General features: G+C 36.7%; 1 protein-coding gene across 11 annotated transcripts in view; it reads left to right on the top strand.

Annotated features, from left to right (window-relative positions):
• Positions 1-17,513, top strand: part of SPART (spartin) — a 59,881-nt gene that overhangs the window by 28,194 nt on the left and 14,174 nt on the right. For 8 of the 11 annotated variants that reach the window (XR_012426828.1, XR_012426825.1, XR_012426826.1 and 5 more), the window contains exons 2-5: positions 5,863-6,674; positions 10,092-10,289; positions 12,188-12,343; positions 15,028-15,151. Coding sequence is in view for 6 of the 11 variants with exons in the window: in XM_005585643.4 (XP_005585700.2) it covers positions 5,865-6,674; positions 10,092-10,289; positions 12,188-12,343; positions 15,028-15,151 (1,288 nt within the window). In the remaining 5 variants the exon portion in view is untranslated. Of the gene's footprint in view, positions 1-5,225; positions 5,298-5,862; positions 6,675-10,091; positions 10,290-12,187; positions 12,344-15,027; positions 15,152-17,513 lie in introns of all 11 variants that reach the window. The other 3 variants (XR_012426827.1, XM_015439152.3, XM_045377379.2) reach the window with 1 other exon arrangement.

Genomic DNA, 17,513 nt, shown 5'->3' with positions numbered 1-17,513 from the left:
ATAACAGTAGCCACTAGGTACATGTGAATATTGAGCACTTGCAATGGGGTTAGTTGGAATTGAAATATCTTTTCAGTGTAAAACGCATACTGAGTTTTGAAGACTCCATATCAAAAAAAGAAAGCTAAAATATTTAACTGAAAGTTTTTATATTAACTACATATTGAAATAATGTTTTTGATATATTTGGATAAATAAGATACTATCATTGAAATTTCACCTGTTTTTTACCTTTTTAATGTGGTTATTAGAAAATTAAAAATTACATATGTGGCTTGCATTACAGTTCTGTTCGACATAGTTACTCTAAAGCTTCCATTTACTTTTTTTAATGTAATAGTAATTAAATTTTCTGTCATACACGTAGATTTAAGAAAAATCTTACCCCTTCCTCCCAAAGTCAGCTTGTATCGTTTTTCTCACCCAATTCTTTTGGTCTTTTTGTACTCTAAACAGTGCGAATATATTGGTACTTTTTCAGTTTTAGGCATTGTCCATTAACTTCTCAGTGGGAAAGATGAAGTTTTATGTCTTTCATCCTTTGTCACATGCACATAAACTTTTTATCCATCCATCTTCCCATCTTTTCAATATGATTGTACCATAATTTTGTTTATATTGAGATTCATTGTATATATTATGACACTAGTGAAAACTGAAACATTTCGTACATTATGATTACTTTTTATTTCTTGCTCAACATCGTTTTCCCTAGAGTTAATCCTCAGTTTTTAATTAGTACTGATGAAACCCTGAATACTCTCACGGTTGTGTAGATCTTTTTTCAGAGCTTGCGATCACATTAAGTATTCATTCTATCAGTTTTACTTTCTTAAAACATTCTTTTCTGTTGTCTCCTACTCCACCCTGGAATGTTTGCCTGATTGTTAGCTTGGAAGCTCATCATCAGTCTTGGGATTCCTTTCATAAAACATGGTACCCAGCAAACAGAGGATGTAATAACTGAGCAGTCACTTGGCTGGGTTTAGAAGCTATTTTTACTCAGAATTATGAATTAAATATATAATTTCCTTCTTCTGTTTTGTTGCCTTTAAGAAGTTCCTAAGTTCCTTAGCACTTTTATGTCCCTCTCTCTTTTTTTTTTTTTTTGTATAAGTGTTTTAAAGATGATCTTTTTGAGCCTAGGGTTCTAAAATGTCATGGTATGTTTGTTGGTGTTAAATATTTTTTTCTTATTTATTTATTTATGTATTTATTTATTTTGAGACAGAGTCTCGCTCTGTTGCCCAGGCTGGAGTGCAGTGGCATGATCTCGGCGCACTGCAAGCTCCACCTCCCGGGTTCAAGCAATTCTCCTGTCTCAGCCTCCCGAGTAGCTGGGACTACAGACCCCCACCACCACGTCTGGCTAATTTTTTTGTATTTTTAGTAGAGACAGGGTTTCACCTTGTTAGCCAGGATGGTCTCGATCTCCTGACCTTGTGATTCGCCTACCTCGTTGTCCCCTTTTTTTCCTTATTTTTTGCCCATTGGTTTTTTTATTTACTTTTGTTTGTTAGGGACGAGGTCATGCTCTTTCAACCCAGGTTGGAGTGCAGTGGTGTGATCATAGCTCACTGCAGCCTTGAATTCCTGCGCTCAAGTGATCCTCCTGCCTCAATTCCTGAGTAGCTGGGACTACAGGCACACACCAGCACATCTGGCTAATTTTTTAATGTTTTCTTTGTAGAGATGGTCTCACTATGTTGCCCAGGCTGATCTCAAACTCCTGGACTCAAGCAATCCGCCTGTCTCAGCCTCCTAAAGTGCTGGGATTATAGGTGTCAGCCACTGCGCCCAACCTTTTGGTCATTTTAAATCAGGAAATTCATGTTTCCAATTCTAGGAAATTCTATGAATTATTTGTTTAATTCTTTCATCCCTTATTTTTTTCTCTATTCTCTATTTCTAGGAGTTTTTTTTGTTTGTTTGTTTTCTTGTTTTTTGTTTTTGATGGAGTCACGCTCTGTCCAACAGGCTGGAGTGCAGTGGTGCGATCTCGGCTCACTGCAACCTCCACCTCCTGGGTTCAGGCAGTTCTCCTGTCTCAGCTTCCTGAGTAGCTGGCACTATAGGTGCAGGCCATGATGCCCGGCTAATGCTTTTGTATTTGAGACGGGGTTTCACCATATTGGTCAGGCTGGTCTCCAGCTACTGACCTCAGGTGATCCGCCCGCCTCGGCCTTCCGTATTTCTAGAAGTTTTATTATTCAAATGATATGCTTTATAGACTGGGTCCTAATTTTCTTATTTATTCTTGCCTGTTTTTCATCTGTGTCTTTTTGCTCTGCTTTCTGGGCATTTTCTATAATTGTATGATCTCATCCTTCTTGAGTTTTTCCTTTCTGCTTTTTAAATATTTAATTTCCCAGAGTTCATTTTGTTCCTTGAATATCCTTTTTTTTCAGTGTGTATGCATCCCACTTTTAATTTTATGGATGTGATATTTTCTTTTTCTTTATGTTGATGTAAATGATAGGGGGTTTTTGGGTAAGTTTTCCTTTTCTTGCACATTGTCCATTTCAACCAAATTTACATTGCTCTTATTTTTATCTTTTATACTGGATGTTTGCCTCATGTTTTGTGATCCTGGGCTGTGTGTGTGTCTGTGTGAGTGTGTGCATGTGAGTGAATGAAGCGCTAGAAAGCTGATCTGAGATTCTGTGGGTAGAACCTATCAACTATGGCTTCTGAACGGTGAATTGCTTGGACAGTTTTCCTTAGGGAACTCTCACTATCACTATTCTTTGTGTCTTTCCTCTTGGTGGTGATCAGATTCCTCAAGAAGGTAACTTCCAATCTCCTTTCTTGAGGGGTACCTGGCAGCCGGAACTCCTAATTACCAAGTTGTGGGGAGGAAGGCTGTGGGTCTCAATAATCAATGTGTAACATTTCATTTAATCCCCCTGCTTTTGGTTTTTACCCTTAATCATGTCCGATAGTTTCTTATCCACACTTTATTTTACAGTCTTCTAGATCAAAGCACTCAGTCTTTCAGGGCTGTAGAGAAACAGTGTCCTGAGTGCTTGGTGTAGGAAAGATCTGAGGGTGCTAATTTGTAAAGAGGCTTTCAACCAGTCCTCTTTTTTCAGCTGTACCTCTACTTCCTTTCCACTGGAAGATTGAATTCCATCAATTCTTATGCTTTTGGAGGTTTTTGATGTGATGTAAGTGCAGCTCCATCTCTGATTTTCCCACTGACAGTTTAAGGCATCTGTTTTCTCAAGTGTGTTTTGGGAGTTTTCACTTGTCCGCCTCCTTTTTTGACACCAAGTACTGTTGACTCTTCATCGTCCCTATTTGTCCTTGTGAGTTATGGCTTTATTGTTTATCTGTTTTGTTAAGGAATCACATAAAATGCATCTAGTGCCCTGATCTTAAATTTATAGTTTAGTAGTTTTTATGTATATCCCCCCCACCCCTTATCCAAGGGAGATAAGTTGCAAGACCCCTAGTGGATGCCTGAAACCATGAATACTGTGGAACCCCATTGCTTTCAATTGGAACATGTTTCTATTCATATCTAAGCCGTTTCCATCTTAACTAATACACTTATCACATGCTTTGACCGTAAGTTTTGCAGTTTGAGGGACAACAGCAAAACTAGCATAATTTCTTTTTACTCCTTCACAATTTCAGGAATAGAAAATATGTTCTTAATGGTAGATCTTAGCAACCTCAGCATATGATTTTTTTCCTTGTTAAGTTGAAAACTAACCTTTTCACTTGAAGGAAGCACTTCACAGCTTCTCTTCAGTATATCCCAATTGCCAGCATCACTACTGTTGCACTTTGGGGCCATTATTAAGTAAAAAGAATTACTTGAATCCAACCACCACAATATTGGAACAGTTGATCTGATAACCAAGATGGCTACTGTATTAGACTATTTTCACACTGCTGTAAAGAACTGCCCAAGACTGGGTACTTTATAAAGAAAAGAGGTTTAATTGACTCACAGTTCTGCGTGGCTGGGGAGGCCTCAGGAAACTTAAAATCATGGCAGAAGGCGAAGGGGAAGCAAAGACTTTTTTCACACGACGGCAGGAAAGAGAGAGCTAGCAGAAGCTGGAAAAACTGCCTTATAAAACCATCAGATATGGTGCGAACTCACAATCATGAGACCAGCATGGGGCAAACTGCCCCCATGATCCAATCATCTCCCACTGGGTCCCTCTCTTGACACCTGGGGATTATGGAGATTACACTTCAAGATGAGATCTGGGTTGGGACATCGCCAAACCATATCACCTACTAAGTGATCATGGGAGGGGAGCATAGACAGCATGGATGCCCTGGACAAAGAGATGATTCATGCCTCAGGGAGCACAGAGAGAGACAACAAGAGATTTAATCATGATACTGAGAATGTGCAATTTAAAATTTATTAATTATTTATCTCTGTTATTTTCCACTTAATATTTTTAGATCATGATTGACTACAGGTAACCGAAACCACAGAAAGTGAAACTGTAAATAAGGGGGGACCACTGTACACCCTTGTAGTCATCACTCAGATCAACAGAGAACATTTCCAAAGGCCATGAGATTCCCTCCTGTACCTGCGAAGTCATTAGCCTCTACCTATAAGCACTATTTTGATTTATTTCATATCATAGACAAGTTTTTCCCATTCTTTAATTCATATAGAATCACAGTATATGGTCTCAATATGAAGTCTTCTGTATTTGGCTCTTACTCAAATAATTGGTGAGGTTCATTGATGTTGCAGGCAATCAGGTTTAAAAATTTTTTCTGTGTATTATTGCATTGTATGAATGAGTAAGCATTTGGGTTGTTTTAAGGATTTGCCTTTTGTGAATATGGTTGCTGTGAATATTGCCATACATGTCTTTGGCATGCACATGCATCCATTTCTCTTAGTTATATACCTGCAAGTGGAGTTGTTGGGTCATTGAGTGGGTGAATGTTTAGCTTTAGTAGAAACTACCAGTTTTCCAAAATGGTGTATCATTTTTCAGCTTTCACCATCAAGGTAGAAGAGTTACACTTGTCTTCACTTAGCACTAATCAGTCTTTTAAATTTTAGCCATCTGTTAAGTGTCTAGTTGGTGTCACTCGATTTTAGTTTCACTTTTCTGAGGGAATAGTATGTTGAATACCTTTTCAGATGCTTTTTAAAGATTTTCCTCTGTGAAATACCTATTCATGTATTTTTCTCACTAAGAAAAAACATGGTTATTCCTTTTTCATAATCTTTCTAGAGTCATCTTAGTGGGATTTGGGGAAGCAACAGGGCTGTGTGGGGTAACCTGCCACCTCTAAGTGGAAATCAGGTAACAGAGTTTCTTTCAAATTTTTTTTTCTCATTTGTTTTCCCCAGTGTATGATTCAATTCATTTTTTATTCACTGGATATAATCTGGATTTATATCATAATGAATTTTAGAATGAGATTCTTGTTTCAACCATAATACAAAAATGTATTCATTTTTCAAAGAAAAATGAAAGCATAATTTGAAATATGTGTAAACTACATCATTTTGTTAATGTTTATGTGTCCAGTATGATATGATATATCATACATATCATATGTATCATAGGAAACTATTATAAGAAACTGGAACAAGAAAATTATGTAATGGATGTATTCTGATTTATTCTCTTATGTTTTTAAATTAAGGTATTTTGGACCAAGAGTTTTCATTTATCCATTCATCAAATACATGTTAAGTGCTTTCTTTATGACAAACCTGATGGTAGGCTTAAAGGATAGTATAATAGTGAACAAAACAGAGATAAGCGAGGCACTTGTCCTCTTAAAATATATTCAGGTAGGAGATATAGATAATAAGTAAACAATAGCTAAGCAAGATAATTAAATATGTTTCCAATTTTGCAGAAATGGAGCAAGAGCCACAAAATGGAGAACCTGCTGAAATTAAGATCATCAGAGAAGCATATAAGAAGGCCTTTTTGTTTGTTAACAAAGGTCTGAATACAGATGAATTAGGTCAGAAGGAAGAAGCAAAGAACTACTATAAGCAAGGAATAGGACACCTGCTCAGAGGGATCAGCATTTCATCAACAGAGTCTGAACACACAGGCCCTGGGTGGGAATCTGCTAGACAAATGCAACAGAAAATGAAAGAAACACTACAGAACGTACGTACCAGGCTGGAAATTCTAGAGAAGGGTCTTGCCACTTCTCTACAGAATGATCTTCAGGAGGTGCCCAAGTTATATCCAGAATTTCCACCTAAAGACATGTGTGAAAAATTACCAGAGCCTCAGTCTTTTAGTTCAGCTCCTCAGCATGCTGAAGTAGATGGAAACACCTCAACTCCAAGTGCAGGGGCAGTTGCTGCGCCTGCTTCTCTCCCTTCACCATCCCAGAGTTGTCCAGCAGAAGCTCCTCCTGCTTATACTCCTCAGGCTGCTGAAGGTCACTACACGGTATCCTATGGAACAGATTCTGGGGAGGTTTCATCAGTTGGAGAAGAGTTTTATAGGAATCATTCTCAGCCGCCGCCTCTGGAGACTTTAGGGCTAGATGCAGATGAATTGATTTTGATACCAAATGGAGTACAGATTTTTTTTGTAAATCCTGCAGGGGAGGTTAGTGCACCTTCGTATCCTGGGTACCTTCGAATTGTGAGGTTTTTGGATAATTCTCTTGATACGGTTCTAAACCGTCCTCCCGGGTTTCTTCAGGTAAGCCAAAGGAAAATGAAAGTGTAATTTGAAAAACATGTAGACTTCATCATTTTTATATGTTAATGTTTATGTGTCCAGTATAAGTGCAAAAAGATAACAATAAATTCTTTGTTTTTAAATATATTCCATGAAATTATGAGCCTTAAAAATGTTTGTTTTATAGTCTTTTTTTTTTAAAGATATATTAATAGTTTTATTTTGGTATTAAGTTTGTGATGATAAAACTTGAGAAGAGTGGTCGTCCTTAAACTTTTAATTCTTTATCTGAAGAAGAAACCTAATAAGTTTAATTTCAAAAGGGATTTATGTAATTCCTGTGGATGTATAGCTGTAAATATTCACAAATGTTGTGAAGACTCAGCTGAGGGTCTGAACTGGGTAAGACCCAGCACATGGTCCAGAACAGTTGTTCTCAACCAGGGGTAATTCTGCCTCCCCAGAGAAAATTTGACAATGTCTGGAGGCATTTTTGGTTGTCATACTGGAGGTTGATTGCTACTAGCATAGTGGATAGAGGCCAGGGATGCTGCCACACATTTACACAGGAGAGCCCTCATGAACAAAAAACATCCTGCCCAAAATCTCAAGTATGCCAAGGTTGAAAGACCCTGGTTTAGAAGTAGAGTCTGTGGTGATAATTTAAGATGTAATTCCAACAGTCCAAGCAGAGAAATTTACCAGAATGCACTTGGTCCAAGAGTAAAGGGTGCTACATAAAGACTGATGTCAGGGCATTACTGTGGATTTAGTGAGGTATTCTGAAGATAGTGGTCCAGTGACAATCTCATTTTAAAAGATTGGATGTAGGTATAGGAAGATGAGTTCTTGAAATGAGGACTCAGTATACGTTGAGTATAACAAAGGAGTTTGCATTGAAGAAAGATCACTTTTTAAGCAAAGCAAGTGTTTTGTCCACAGTCCAAATAATGTGGTTTAGTAATAGCATAGGCTATCTCTAATCATTTTCTCTTTTGGTATACTCTCCTGTTGATTCTTATGTAGTTTTTATATGGAGTCAACTTGAAAGTTGTTTAAAGACAATTTGAGGCTTACTAGGGATGTGTGAGGGAGATACTTTGAGGGCATTATTGAAAGGAAATATTTGATACTGGGCAGGAAGAATATTGTGACTCCTGTAGATTATTTTAGGGAAGGAGCCTTAAGGTTAAAAAGAGTAGGCTTATTGGTTGGGGTTTGTGGTGGGGGATGATAAAAACTGTAACAATTTCTACTAATAATGTTGCACTGTAACAATGGAATTAAAAAATCTTTGGGTCCTTAGCAACTGGAGATGGGGTAGCGAATGGCAGAAATACTGTACCATGGTTACATTCACTCATCCATTGAAATGACTTGTACTTTAATACAGATTTGTCCTTAGTGCTTTTAATTTTGTTTTTAATCTTTCTCATATGTGTATTTTTTTGTCCTAAATGAAAAGTAAAATTGCTCCCAAAATTTTATTTGAGTCTCTTTAACAGGTTCTCATTTGCTTGTATTCAGGTATTTGTAGCAGAGTGTCCTTAAAAGAGTTAACATATGTGTTTTCTGAATGTTTTTATAAAAAAAAAAATACAATAATAAACCAACTAAATACTAGAAGTTAGATGTTTCCTATACTAAAAATCACTGTTAAAATCACTATTGGTCTAAATAGGAAATTAAGATTTTTTGGTTTTAGGTAGACAGAATTCTAGAACTTCAAAAAAAAATTTTTCTTTTGGTTTTAGTTTTAATACCACATACTTTTTAAACTTGTTAAATCTATAGTTACAGAAATTGGACATGAAATTGCCCTCTGAAAATGAAACTGGGAAAAATCAGCCTATGGTGGATGAACTCACTCACTCATCTGTAATATCCTGTCCTAAGAAAGGTCTATAAAGTGTTGGTATTTTAAAGACAATTTGGTGATATTCCAGTTCAATTAAGGTGACCAGGATATAGTTAATCTGAAGAAACCACGGAATAGTGAAAAAATAAAAATAAAAATAAAAAAAATAAAAAACCTTTCCTAAGTTTTATTTTAGAATAACTTTTACAATCTTTATTGTCAACTCCATACCACTACTATTACTTGCTTTATATTTTTACTAAATTGTCCCACTTGTCAGTTATATCTTAATAATAACTGAAATTAAGGGAAATGTGTATTTTTTCTCATACGTATTAAAATATATAATCACTCAAATGTTAAAAGTTTGTGGGTAAGACTGTTTTGATGTTGAGCACAGTTGTATTTTGGTTACTCAAATAATGTTTTGCATTAGAAATAAATTAGGCAGCCAGGATGTGAGCTTAAGTCTGTGTGTGTACTGGCAAGCTGACCTTCCCAGATGACACTGCAGGAGAGCTTTTGTTATTTTGCTTTTTATTTCACAATAGATAGACAATCCATAAACATTAACTTAATCTATTCTGCTATGTCAGGTTCTCTTGGGTTTAGTACAAAAAATTATTCCACGTTGTAAGTGCTGAGTTTCTTATTTATTTATTTTTAATTTGAGTCAGAGTTTTGCTCTGTTGCCCAGGCTAGAGTGCAATGGCACAATCTTGGCTCACTGCAACTTCCACCTCCCGGGTTCAGGTGATTCTCCTGCTTCAGCCTCCTAAGGAGCTGGAGCTAGGATTACAGGCATGCACTAGCACACCCAGCTAATTTTTGTATTTTTAGTAGAGATGGGTTTCACCATATTGGCCGGGCTGGTCTTGAACTCCTGACCTCAAATGATCCCCCTGCTCCCCATTGGCCTCACAGCGTGTTGGGATTATAGGTGTGAGCCACTGTGCCCGGCCTGTGAGTGCTGGGTTTCTGATTAAAATAATTGTTCAGCTTCTCTGGTCCAGACTACATGTGTTAAAATCCAAGCTCCACTTTTCAGTTGTTGGTTCTGAGCAACTTAATTGACCTCTCTGTGCCTCAATTTTCTTGTACATAAAATGACAATAATAGTAACTGATTTCATAGGTTTGTTAGGAGCATTAAATCAGTAAATACTATTATTTCAGTAAGTATTTCAGGTAAATAATACCTGAAAATAGTTTATGTACCACAAAAGGAATATCTATTTCAATAATGAAGAAAACCTTAATTTACTTTGATTATTATTTATTTAAAGTTAGAGTCATTATTGGTTAACGCTGGGCTAGTTAAGGCCATGAGCTTTAAGATTGTATGATCAGTGGAACCATGACATATTTAGCACAGTCCTTATTGCAGGAAGATCAGACTAGCAAATGATTAATTTTCTTGGGAATTTGTTGATGTTGATGGTTCTATAAAGCCTTTTAAAATATGTTTCCAACTTTGAAGTGTTTATTTTCTAGTATAACAATTTTATTAAAACATAAGTGAAAATCTAGTTTCATTCATTTATATGTATATATATTTTTTCTTCTAATGAATCCTTTCAGGTTTGTGACTGGTTGTATCCTCTAGTTCCTGATAGATCTCCAGTTCTGAAATGTACTGCAGGAGCCTACATGTTTCCTGATACAATGCTGCAAGCAGCAGGATGCTTTGTGGGGGTCGTCCTGTCCTCTGAGTTACCAGAGGATGATAGAGAGCTCTTTGAGGATCTATTAAGGCAAATGTCTGACCTTCGGCTCCAGGTAACTTGTGTGCTTATCTTTAGGGTGAAAAAAATCTACTTTAACGTAAGCTCTTCAGCTTTTAGAGAAATTGTAATAACCTCTACTGTGATCAAGGTTAGGAGACTAACAGTTTATTATTTGTTTGTGTGTTCACAGCTACATGCTTGGAATTTGCTGTAATAGTGGTTCAGATTGTGAGCTCTAGAGTCGAATTGCCTGTATATGAATTCAAGCTCTTCCACTTAATAGCCGTTTAGCTCAGCTGTTACTAATCTTCTCTATACTTTAATTTACTTATAAAATGGGGATAATAACAGTGTCCACATCATTGGGCTGTGGTGAAAATTAAAAATTAATACATTAAGCACTTGTATCAGAACAAGTAGTGATGCTCTGTGAATGTTAGCTATTGTTTTCACCACTGTTTTACTGCTCAGCTGGAAAAGTGTACTAATGGGTCTAAATGGTGACATGAAGATAATTTTGGCTTTAGTAGATAGGTTATGTTGGACATTTTAAGGGGTATGGTTGGCATTCTGAGGAAGAAACAGGCTTTGGTTGAGATAATTTTCTTTGTTCTTGTGGTAAATGAAGGCCAAACAAAAAAAATAAAAAGAAAATACGATTTAAAATATGATCATCCTGGAACGTTCCTTATTTGGCATGTTTCCTCTGCCCACATGTGTACCTGTGGAAATAGAGTATTTCTGTTTAACAGGGGGCTTGAATAGAGTATTATGGAGAGACTTTCTTTATATATTGTTGTAGCAAGAGGGAAAAAGTATTTTTGATTATGAATATTGACAGTCATCTGGGGTGGACTGAGGTGGGCATTATGATAGTATAATCTTTTATTGTCTCCTTCAGTCAGCAGATATTTGGAATTCATTATTTAACCAGTTACTGTGTTAAGTGGTGGGATGGCCAAATTGTGAGAACAGGAGACCACAAAGGGGTGTGTGTGTGTGTGTGTGTGTGTGTGTGTGTGTGTGTGTGAGTGAAAATATAAAATCAGCCCCTGTTGACCTGAGAATGACCTACCTGGTGGTCAGCAAATCAATACTTTAGCATAGCAGCAATTATTTAACAAAATACATGATCAGCATACAGAAGTGTGTAGCCTCATTGTACTTGTGAGGAGGAATTCACAAAGGCAGGAGTATGATCAAACGAAGCAGTTCATCTTCACTTCACTGTTTACTGACTGAGTGAAATGATGCTCTTAAGTATTCAGACCTAATGTGGAATTATTTCTCCCTTCACCCCTACATTAACTGGACCTGTATTACTGGACTTTAGGAAAAAAACTAAGCAGACTTTTAGATTGTATGTTTATTTTATCTCTTCAATTTTATTTTTTGGTTGTATGTTATTTTTAGCTTGCTTTACTGTCCCAGAACTTCAACTGTAAACATAAGCTAGTTACTAGCTATAATTTTGACTGGTTTTTACTCTTAAGCATTCATTCAGCAAAGTGTATACTGTGTAGAAAATTAAAAAATAAACCTTCCAATAATGCATAACGAAGTGGACATGAGTTTTGTTAATTGCCTTTAAATTCATTTTGTCTTGTATATTGTATATGTTACCTAAAATTTATTCATTAATTAAATTTAAATGTAGCTGCATCTGATTCAAAGATAACTTATGCCAACAACTGCTAATAAGTTGTCTTTTATACTTTGTCTTTTGAAACTTGCTTAAGCATATGCTATGAACCAAAGATCTCAGAGATTTGGGGTTTGGTGATAAGAAAAAAGAGAAGCATAGAGAAAAAAGCAAAAGCAGTTGTTACTTATAGACTGCCACATTGACATTCAAACAAGTATGTCACTTGAGCATGGTGTAATATAGCTGGCAGAAAGTCATCTAAGAAAAATTCTGATTAGGGCTAGGTTTAAACCTTTATTCTCTAGGCCAACTGGAACAGAGCAGAAGAAGAAAATGAATTCCAAATCCCTGGAAGAACTAGACCCTCCTCTGACCAACTAAAAGAAGCCTCAGGAACTGATGTAAAACAGTTGGACCAAGGCAATAAGGATGTACGTCATAAAGGAAAACGTGGAAAAAGGGTAAATAAAAGAATAATAAGTGTGTGTTGTCTTCTAATGGTACTTTTCTCCAGTTTCATATATTTTTATGATCATAGTCCCATATACTAAAGCAAAGCAACTTGTGCATAGTCAACAAAGTGATCACCAGCAAAAACAATTAGAATCAGTTGTAATATTTCCCTTTTAAAGTGTATGTTACTTAAACTATTTTAAAAGATACTCTGTGTTTGGGGGATAGACTTTTTTCCCAACTGTTTGAGAGATTTTATTTTTTTTGAGACAGGATCCTGCTTTGTCACCCAGGCTGGAGTGCAGTGGTGCAAACATGGCTCACTGCAGCCTTGACCTGATCACATGCAGCCGGACTCATGTGATCCTCCCACCTCAGCCGCCTCAAGTAGCCAACATTACAGACATGAGCCACCACACCTGACCAAAATATTTTTATGAATGCATTAATGATGCACATACTTTCTTATTTGTTTTGTGTTATTCTCTGCCTTCCTATATTCACCAAGAGCTTGGGGGCTACATATGCTTCTGTCTATTTTTTTCTTACCCTCTGCCATTTTTATTTCCTGTTTTTTTATGGATGGGCAACAGGACAGAGATTTGATTTTTAAAAATATATTGAGTGGTTTCTTCTTTCATTTCATAGGCTCTGCGTATGTAATATATTTTAACTGGTAAATTTGGATTAGAGTTCAGGAAGTATTTATTGAGTGCTAGCATGTTAGGCATACATAGTGGAAAAGGTTTAAATTTCTTGTCTCAATGAATTTACTGTCTAATGGAAAGGACAGATTAGCAAAGAGATCATTTCTATCCAAAGTGGCTATTAGACAGAAGATGCAGCCTAGCCTAACAGGTAAGTGTGGGTGGATGAGTGGTATGGGAAGCAGTGAGGAGCCCCCTCCTACAGGACATTATGACTAAGATGAGTCTTGAAGGATAAAGAAGAGTTGGTCGTATGCATAGCAAATTTAAGGGGATTCTAGGCAGAAGCGGTAATATAAGCAAGTATATGAATAAAACAGCATTGTCTTGAGTATCATATTACAGGCAGTTTAGTATTGTTCATTGCTGTATTCCACATGGTAAATGCTCAATAATTATCTTTGGAATTGATGAATATCACGTGAATATTCTATATTTATTTGCAAAGTGTCACTGTGGTTTATGTTGAACATCTTACACCAGCTATATGAGGATATTGGGAGTCCAAAATGGTTCCAAGAAATATATTTTACTTAAAAATGTTGTTTTAAAGTTAATCAGAAGAAACCAAAGTTAAAGGGTACAAAAGAGTATATGGTGAAAAATAAGTCTGGGCCCTATTCCTGTCCACCAACCACCTGGCTCCCCTGTCCAGACACATAATCTTCCCTCCTCTCCCCCATCCCCTGCAGATGGAATCTCACTCTGCCACTTAGGCTGAAGTACAGTGGTGTGATCTCAGCTCACTGCAACCTCCACCTCCCAGGTTCAAGCAATTCTTGTGTCTCAACCTCCTGAGTAGCTGGGCTTACAGGTGCCTGCAGCCATGCCCAGTTAATTTTTGTGTTTTTAGTAGAGATGGGGTTTCAGTTTCACCATGTTGGCCAGGCTAGTCTCGTACTCCTGACCTCAGGTGATCCACCCACGTTGGCCTGCCAATGTGCTGGGATTTACAGGTGTGAGCCAGCATGCCTGGCCTCAGACACATAATTATTAACTTCTATTGTCCTTCTAGATATATTTTATGCATAGTTAAATACACATACACACACACGGACATATATAATATTTAGCATAAAAGGTGGCATGTAAAACATAATGTTTTGCTCCTTTTTTACTTAACAGTGTATTTGGAAATTCTTCCATATCATTTAGAACTTCATGTTTTAAAATTTAATTTCTTGTTCTAAAAAAATCAAATGATATTAAAAAGTATATGCAGTGAAAAGCTTTAGATTTTTACTTATGGGTGACTTTTATCCCATGTAGAAGTTGTTTTGTTTAATGTTGTTTTTATATTTTATGTGACATTCTTTGTATTACTGGCCACTTTGATTTTCAGGTTATTTTATTATATTAATATTATGAGGTCTGAGTTAGCCTGCGTCTTGTTTCTTAGAATGAGTTCATTTAGCTTTGAGAGTTTGGGTGTTGGCCCAGGCTCTCATAACAGCTGTTCAGTTAGCAAAGTACAGATATTTCTATGTTCTCCATTTCCTCTTAAATGGAATAGCAGATTATTCTATGTTTATATATTCCTTCTTGTTTCAAATTAGACATTTGTTTGCTCTGTCAAAACCAGTTTATGAATTCATCTTTGCTTACTGATTGAGTCATTTGACAAAACTCTTTTAATCTTACTGAGTACCATGTACACACTAATATCTAGGGATGATATCTGTTTGAAGGAAATCAATCTAGTCCAGAAAAAAAAGTCAATATAAATGATTTGATAAATGCCATATTGAACTTGTTTTGGTATTTAAATCTTACCAGTCAAGATTTATATGGACCAGAACAGTTTTCAACTTCATGGCAGTTCTGGTATTGTGCTTTATAAGACCATACTGGTAACTAGGTTGGCTGAAGATATTTTTCATTAATTATATCTAGTATTTGTTGGCTTCATATTTGTTATATAATGCTTACAGTTTTCCCCCTCTTAGTACTAACTCTTCACATTTTGAAACATTTTTACTGTTTAGGCTAAAGATACTTCAAGTGAAGACGTTAACCTGAGTCACATTGTACCATGTGAGCCAGTTCCAGAAGAAAAATCAAAAGAATTACCTGAATGGAGTGAGAAAGTGGCTCACAACATTTTGTCAGGTATTACAGTAATGTTAATTTTTTTCCCCCTGTATGACATTAAGCCTTTGGAACCAAATAAAGATATTGTTTATTAGGGAATACTGAGAAAGATAATATTTTGTATTTTGGTTTTAAATGATCAATTTAGAAATAAATGTAGAAGGCACTAGTCTTTTAAAACATCAGCTATTATCATACAAGTATAAATTCTTCCTGGCCTATTATTCTGTTTTATTATTGGGAAAATGGATAGTGAAAAGCTTCAGGAATCTTCAAACTCTTAATAGTTCTGAATCTAAAATTAGTTACCTTCCTTTCCCCTTTGAAGCTCCCTCTTAACCTCCCCCAACCCCTGTCCCTCAGCTGTGGTCTGAATGTGTCCCTTCCAAATTCATATATTGAGATCCCAACCCCTGAGGTGATGGTTTTAGGAGGTGGGGCCTTTGGGAAGCAATTAGATCATGAGAGAGGAGCCCTCATCAGTGGGATTAGTCCCTTATAAAAGAGATCCCAGAGAGCTGCCTTGTCGCTTTCCTTATGTGAGGAAGCAGTAAGAAGGTGTCATTCTATGAACCAGGAATTGGGCCCCTCCCCAGGGACCAAATCTACCAGCACCTTAGTCTTGTACTTCCCAGCCTCCAGAATTGTGAAGAATACATTTTTGTTGTTAATAAGCTGCTAGTTTATGATATTTTGTTATGGCATCACAAATGGACTCAGATACCCACCCAAAACATGAGAACATGTTCATCTTTGGAAGCAAAGCAGCACTAACTGCACAGCCATGCAGACATGAGAACATCTGAGGGTTATAGCCAAGCTCTTTGAGAAGTAGTCTCTGCTGTTTAATTACGGTTATAAAGGGCTTCAGATCAATTATTCTGAAACCAGAATGATCATTAGTGGCATGTCTTTCTACTTTAATTGGTTAACATTTCATGTAGCTTTTTAGGTGTAGTAACTCTCTGATTTATACCTTTTATTTTGTTTTTTAAAAATATTGCCAATCACCATTCAGTATGTCAAATTCATAACCCCATTAAATGGGTCTTAACTCATTTAAACGACTGTCAATTCAGATTTCCATGTCCACTAAAATCCATTTTAGAAGATGTCTAAAGCAGAGGAAATCTTCAACATAAAAAACCAACAAGCTAAAATAATTAGCGAGCTAGGAACTAAAATACTTTTCCTAGTGCCAAAGAACTATGCTTGAGACAAGAAAAAAGATAAAGCCAAATTTTAAAATGTAATTGCAGTCATTAAAATTGACCCTTGAAAGAGATTCACAAAGAAATTGCAATGAAAAACCTTTTCACTTTTACTGCCCTACCCCCCAACTTTGTAGACTGCTAAGCATTATTTTTAGGAGGCCATTTTTCAGAAAACTTGCCTATTACCCCCACACACTAAATTCAAAGGTCATTTTACCAAGTTTTTGGAATTTATGCTGTTATAAGTTTGTTCCATTTACTATTGCTATGTAACAAACTGCCCCAAACCCAAAGGCACAAAACAACAAACATTTGTTTCTGTGGAATTCAGTGGGCCAGGTATTTGGAAAGGTCACAGCAGGAGTGGCTTATATCTCTTTTATAGTATCTAAGGACTTCATCTGGAAAGACTCAAAGGCTAGCTAGTGACTGGACAATAAGCTGAAGACTGGAATCATTACTGACACCTCTGGCATCTAGGCTGGGAGAGGTCAAAGTCTAGGACTGCCAAATAGAGTGCCTGCACATGGCCTTTTGTGGCTGGACTTCCACCCAGCATGGTGGCCTTAGGCTAGTGTGGCTTCTACATAGTGACTTGGGGCTTTAAATGTGAATCATCCAGCAAACAGACAGAAGCTGCCTTACCATTTCTGACATACTCTTGGAAATTTCCAGCATCATTTGGTTAAAAGCAAGTAACAAGCCAGCCCAGATGCAAGGAATGTGACATAGACCCCATTTCCCTCTGGGAAGAATGTCAAGATCTTGTGGAAGGATTAACATTCAGAATAGGAGAACTGTTTGTGGTCATCTTCAGAAATTACCAGCTGCCACTAAATCTCAGGCCTCCTAGGTACTATAGATACCACAGCATGGTGCTACCAGAAGCAGTACAGCCAGTTAATCCTGGGAAAAGGTCTCTCTGGAGATTTCAAAAGAACTTTCAGCAGTGCATAATTTTAAAACAAGCAAAAACTGTGCTCTGGTAACATGCAGAGGCCTTCTTTATTACTTAAGACCTCAGTTTCTTCATGCCAGTACCTCTTTTCCTTTTTATTCTATACCTTCAGGGCTGGAGTTCTAGTAATGTCCCTCATAGTTGGTGACTATAAACCATTTAACTGCCTATCAGAGTTTATGTCTCTTTATGAGCTTTTTAATACGTA

The sequence above is a fragment of the Macaca fascicularis genome, chromosome 17 (genome assembly GCF_037993035.2).
Source record: "Macaca fascicularis isolate 582-1 chromosome 17, T2T-MFA8v1.1".
Taxonomy (NCBI): Eukaryota; Metazoa; Chordata; class Mammalia; order Primates; family Cercopithecidae; genus Macaca; species Macaca fascicularis.
The sequence above is the reverse complement of the archived record's forward strand: the minus strand, read 5'-3'. Positions and strand labels throughout refer to the sequence as shown.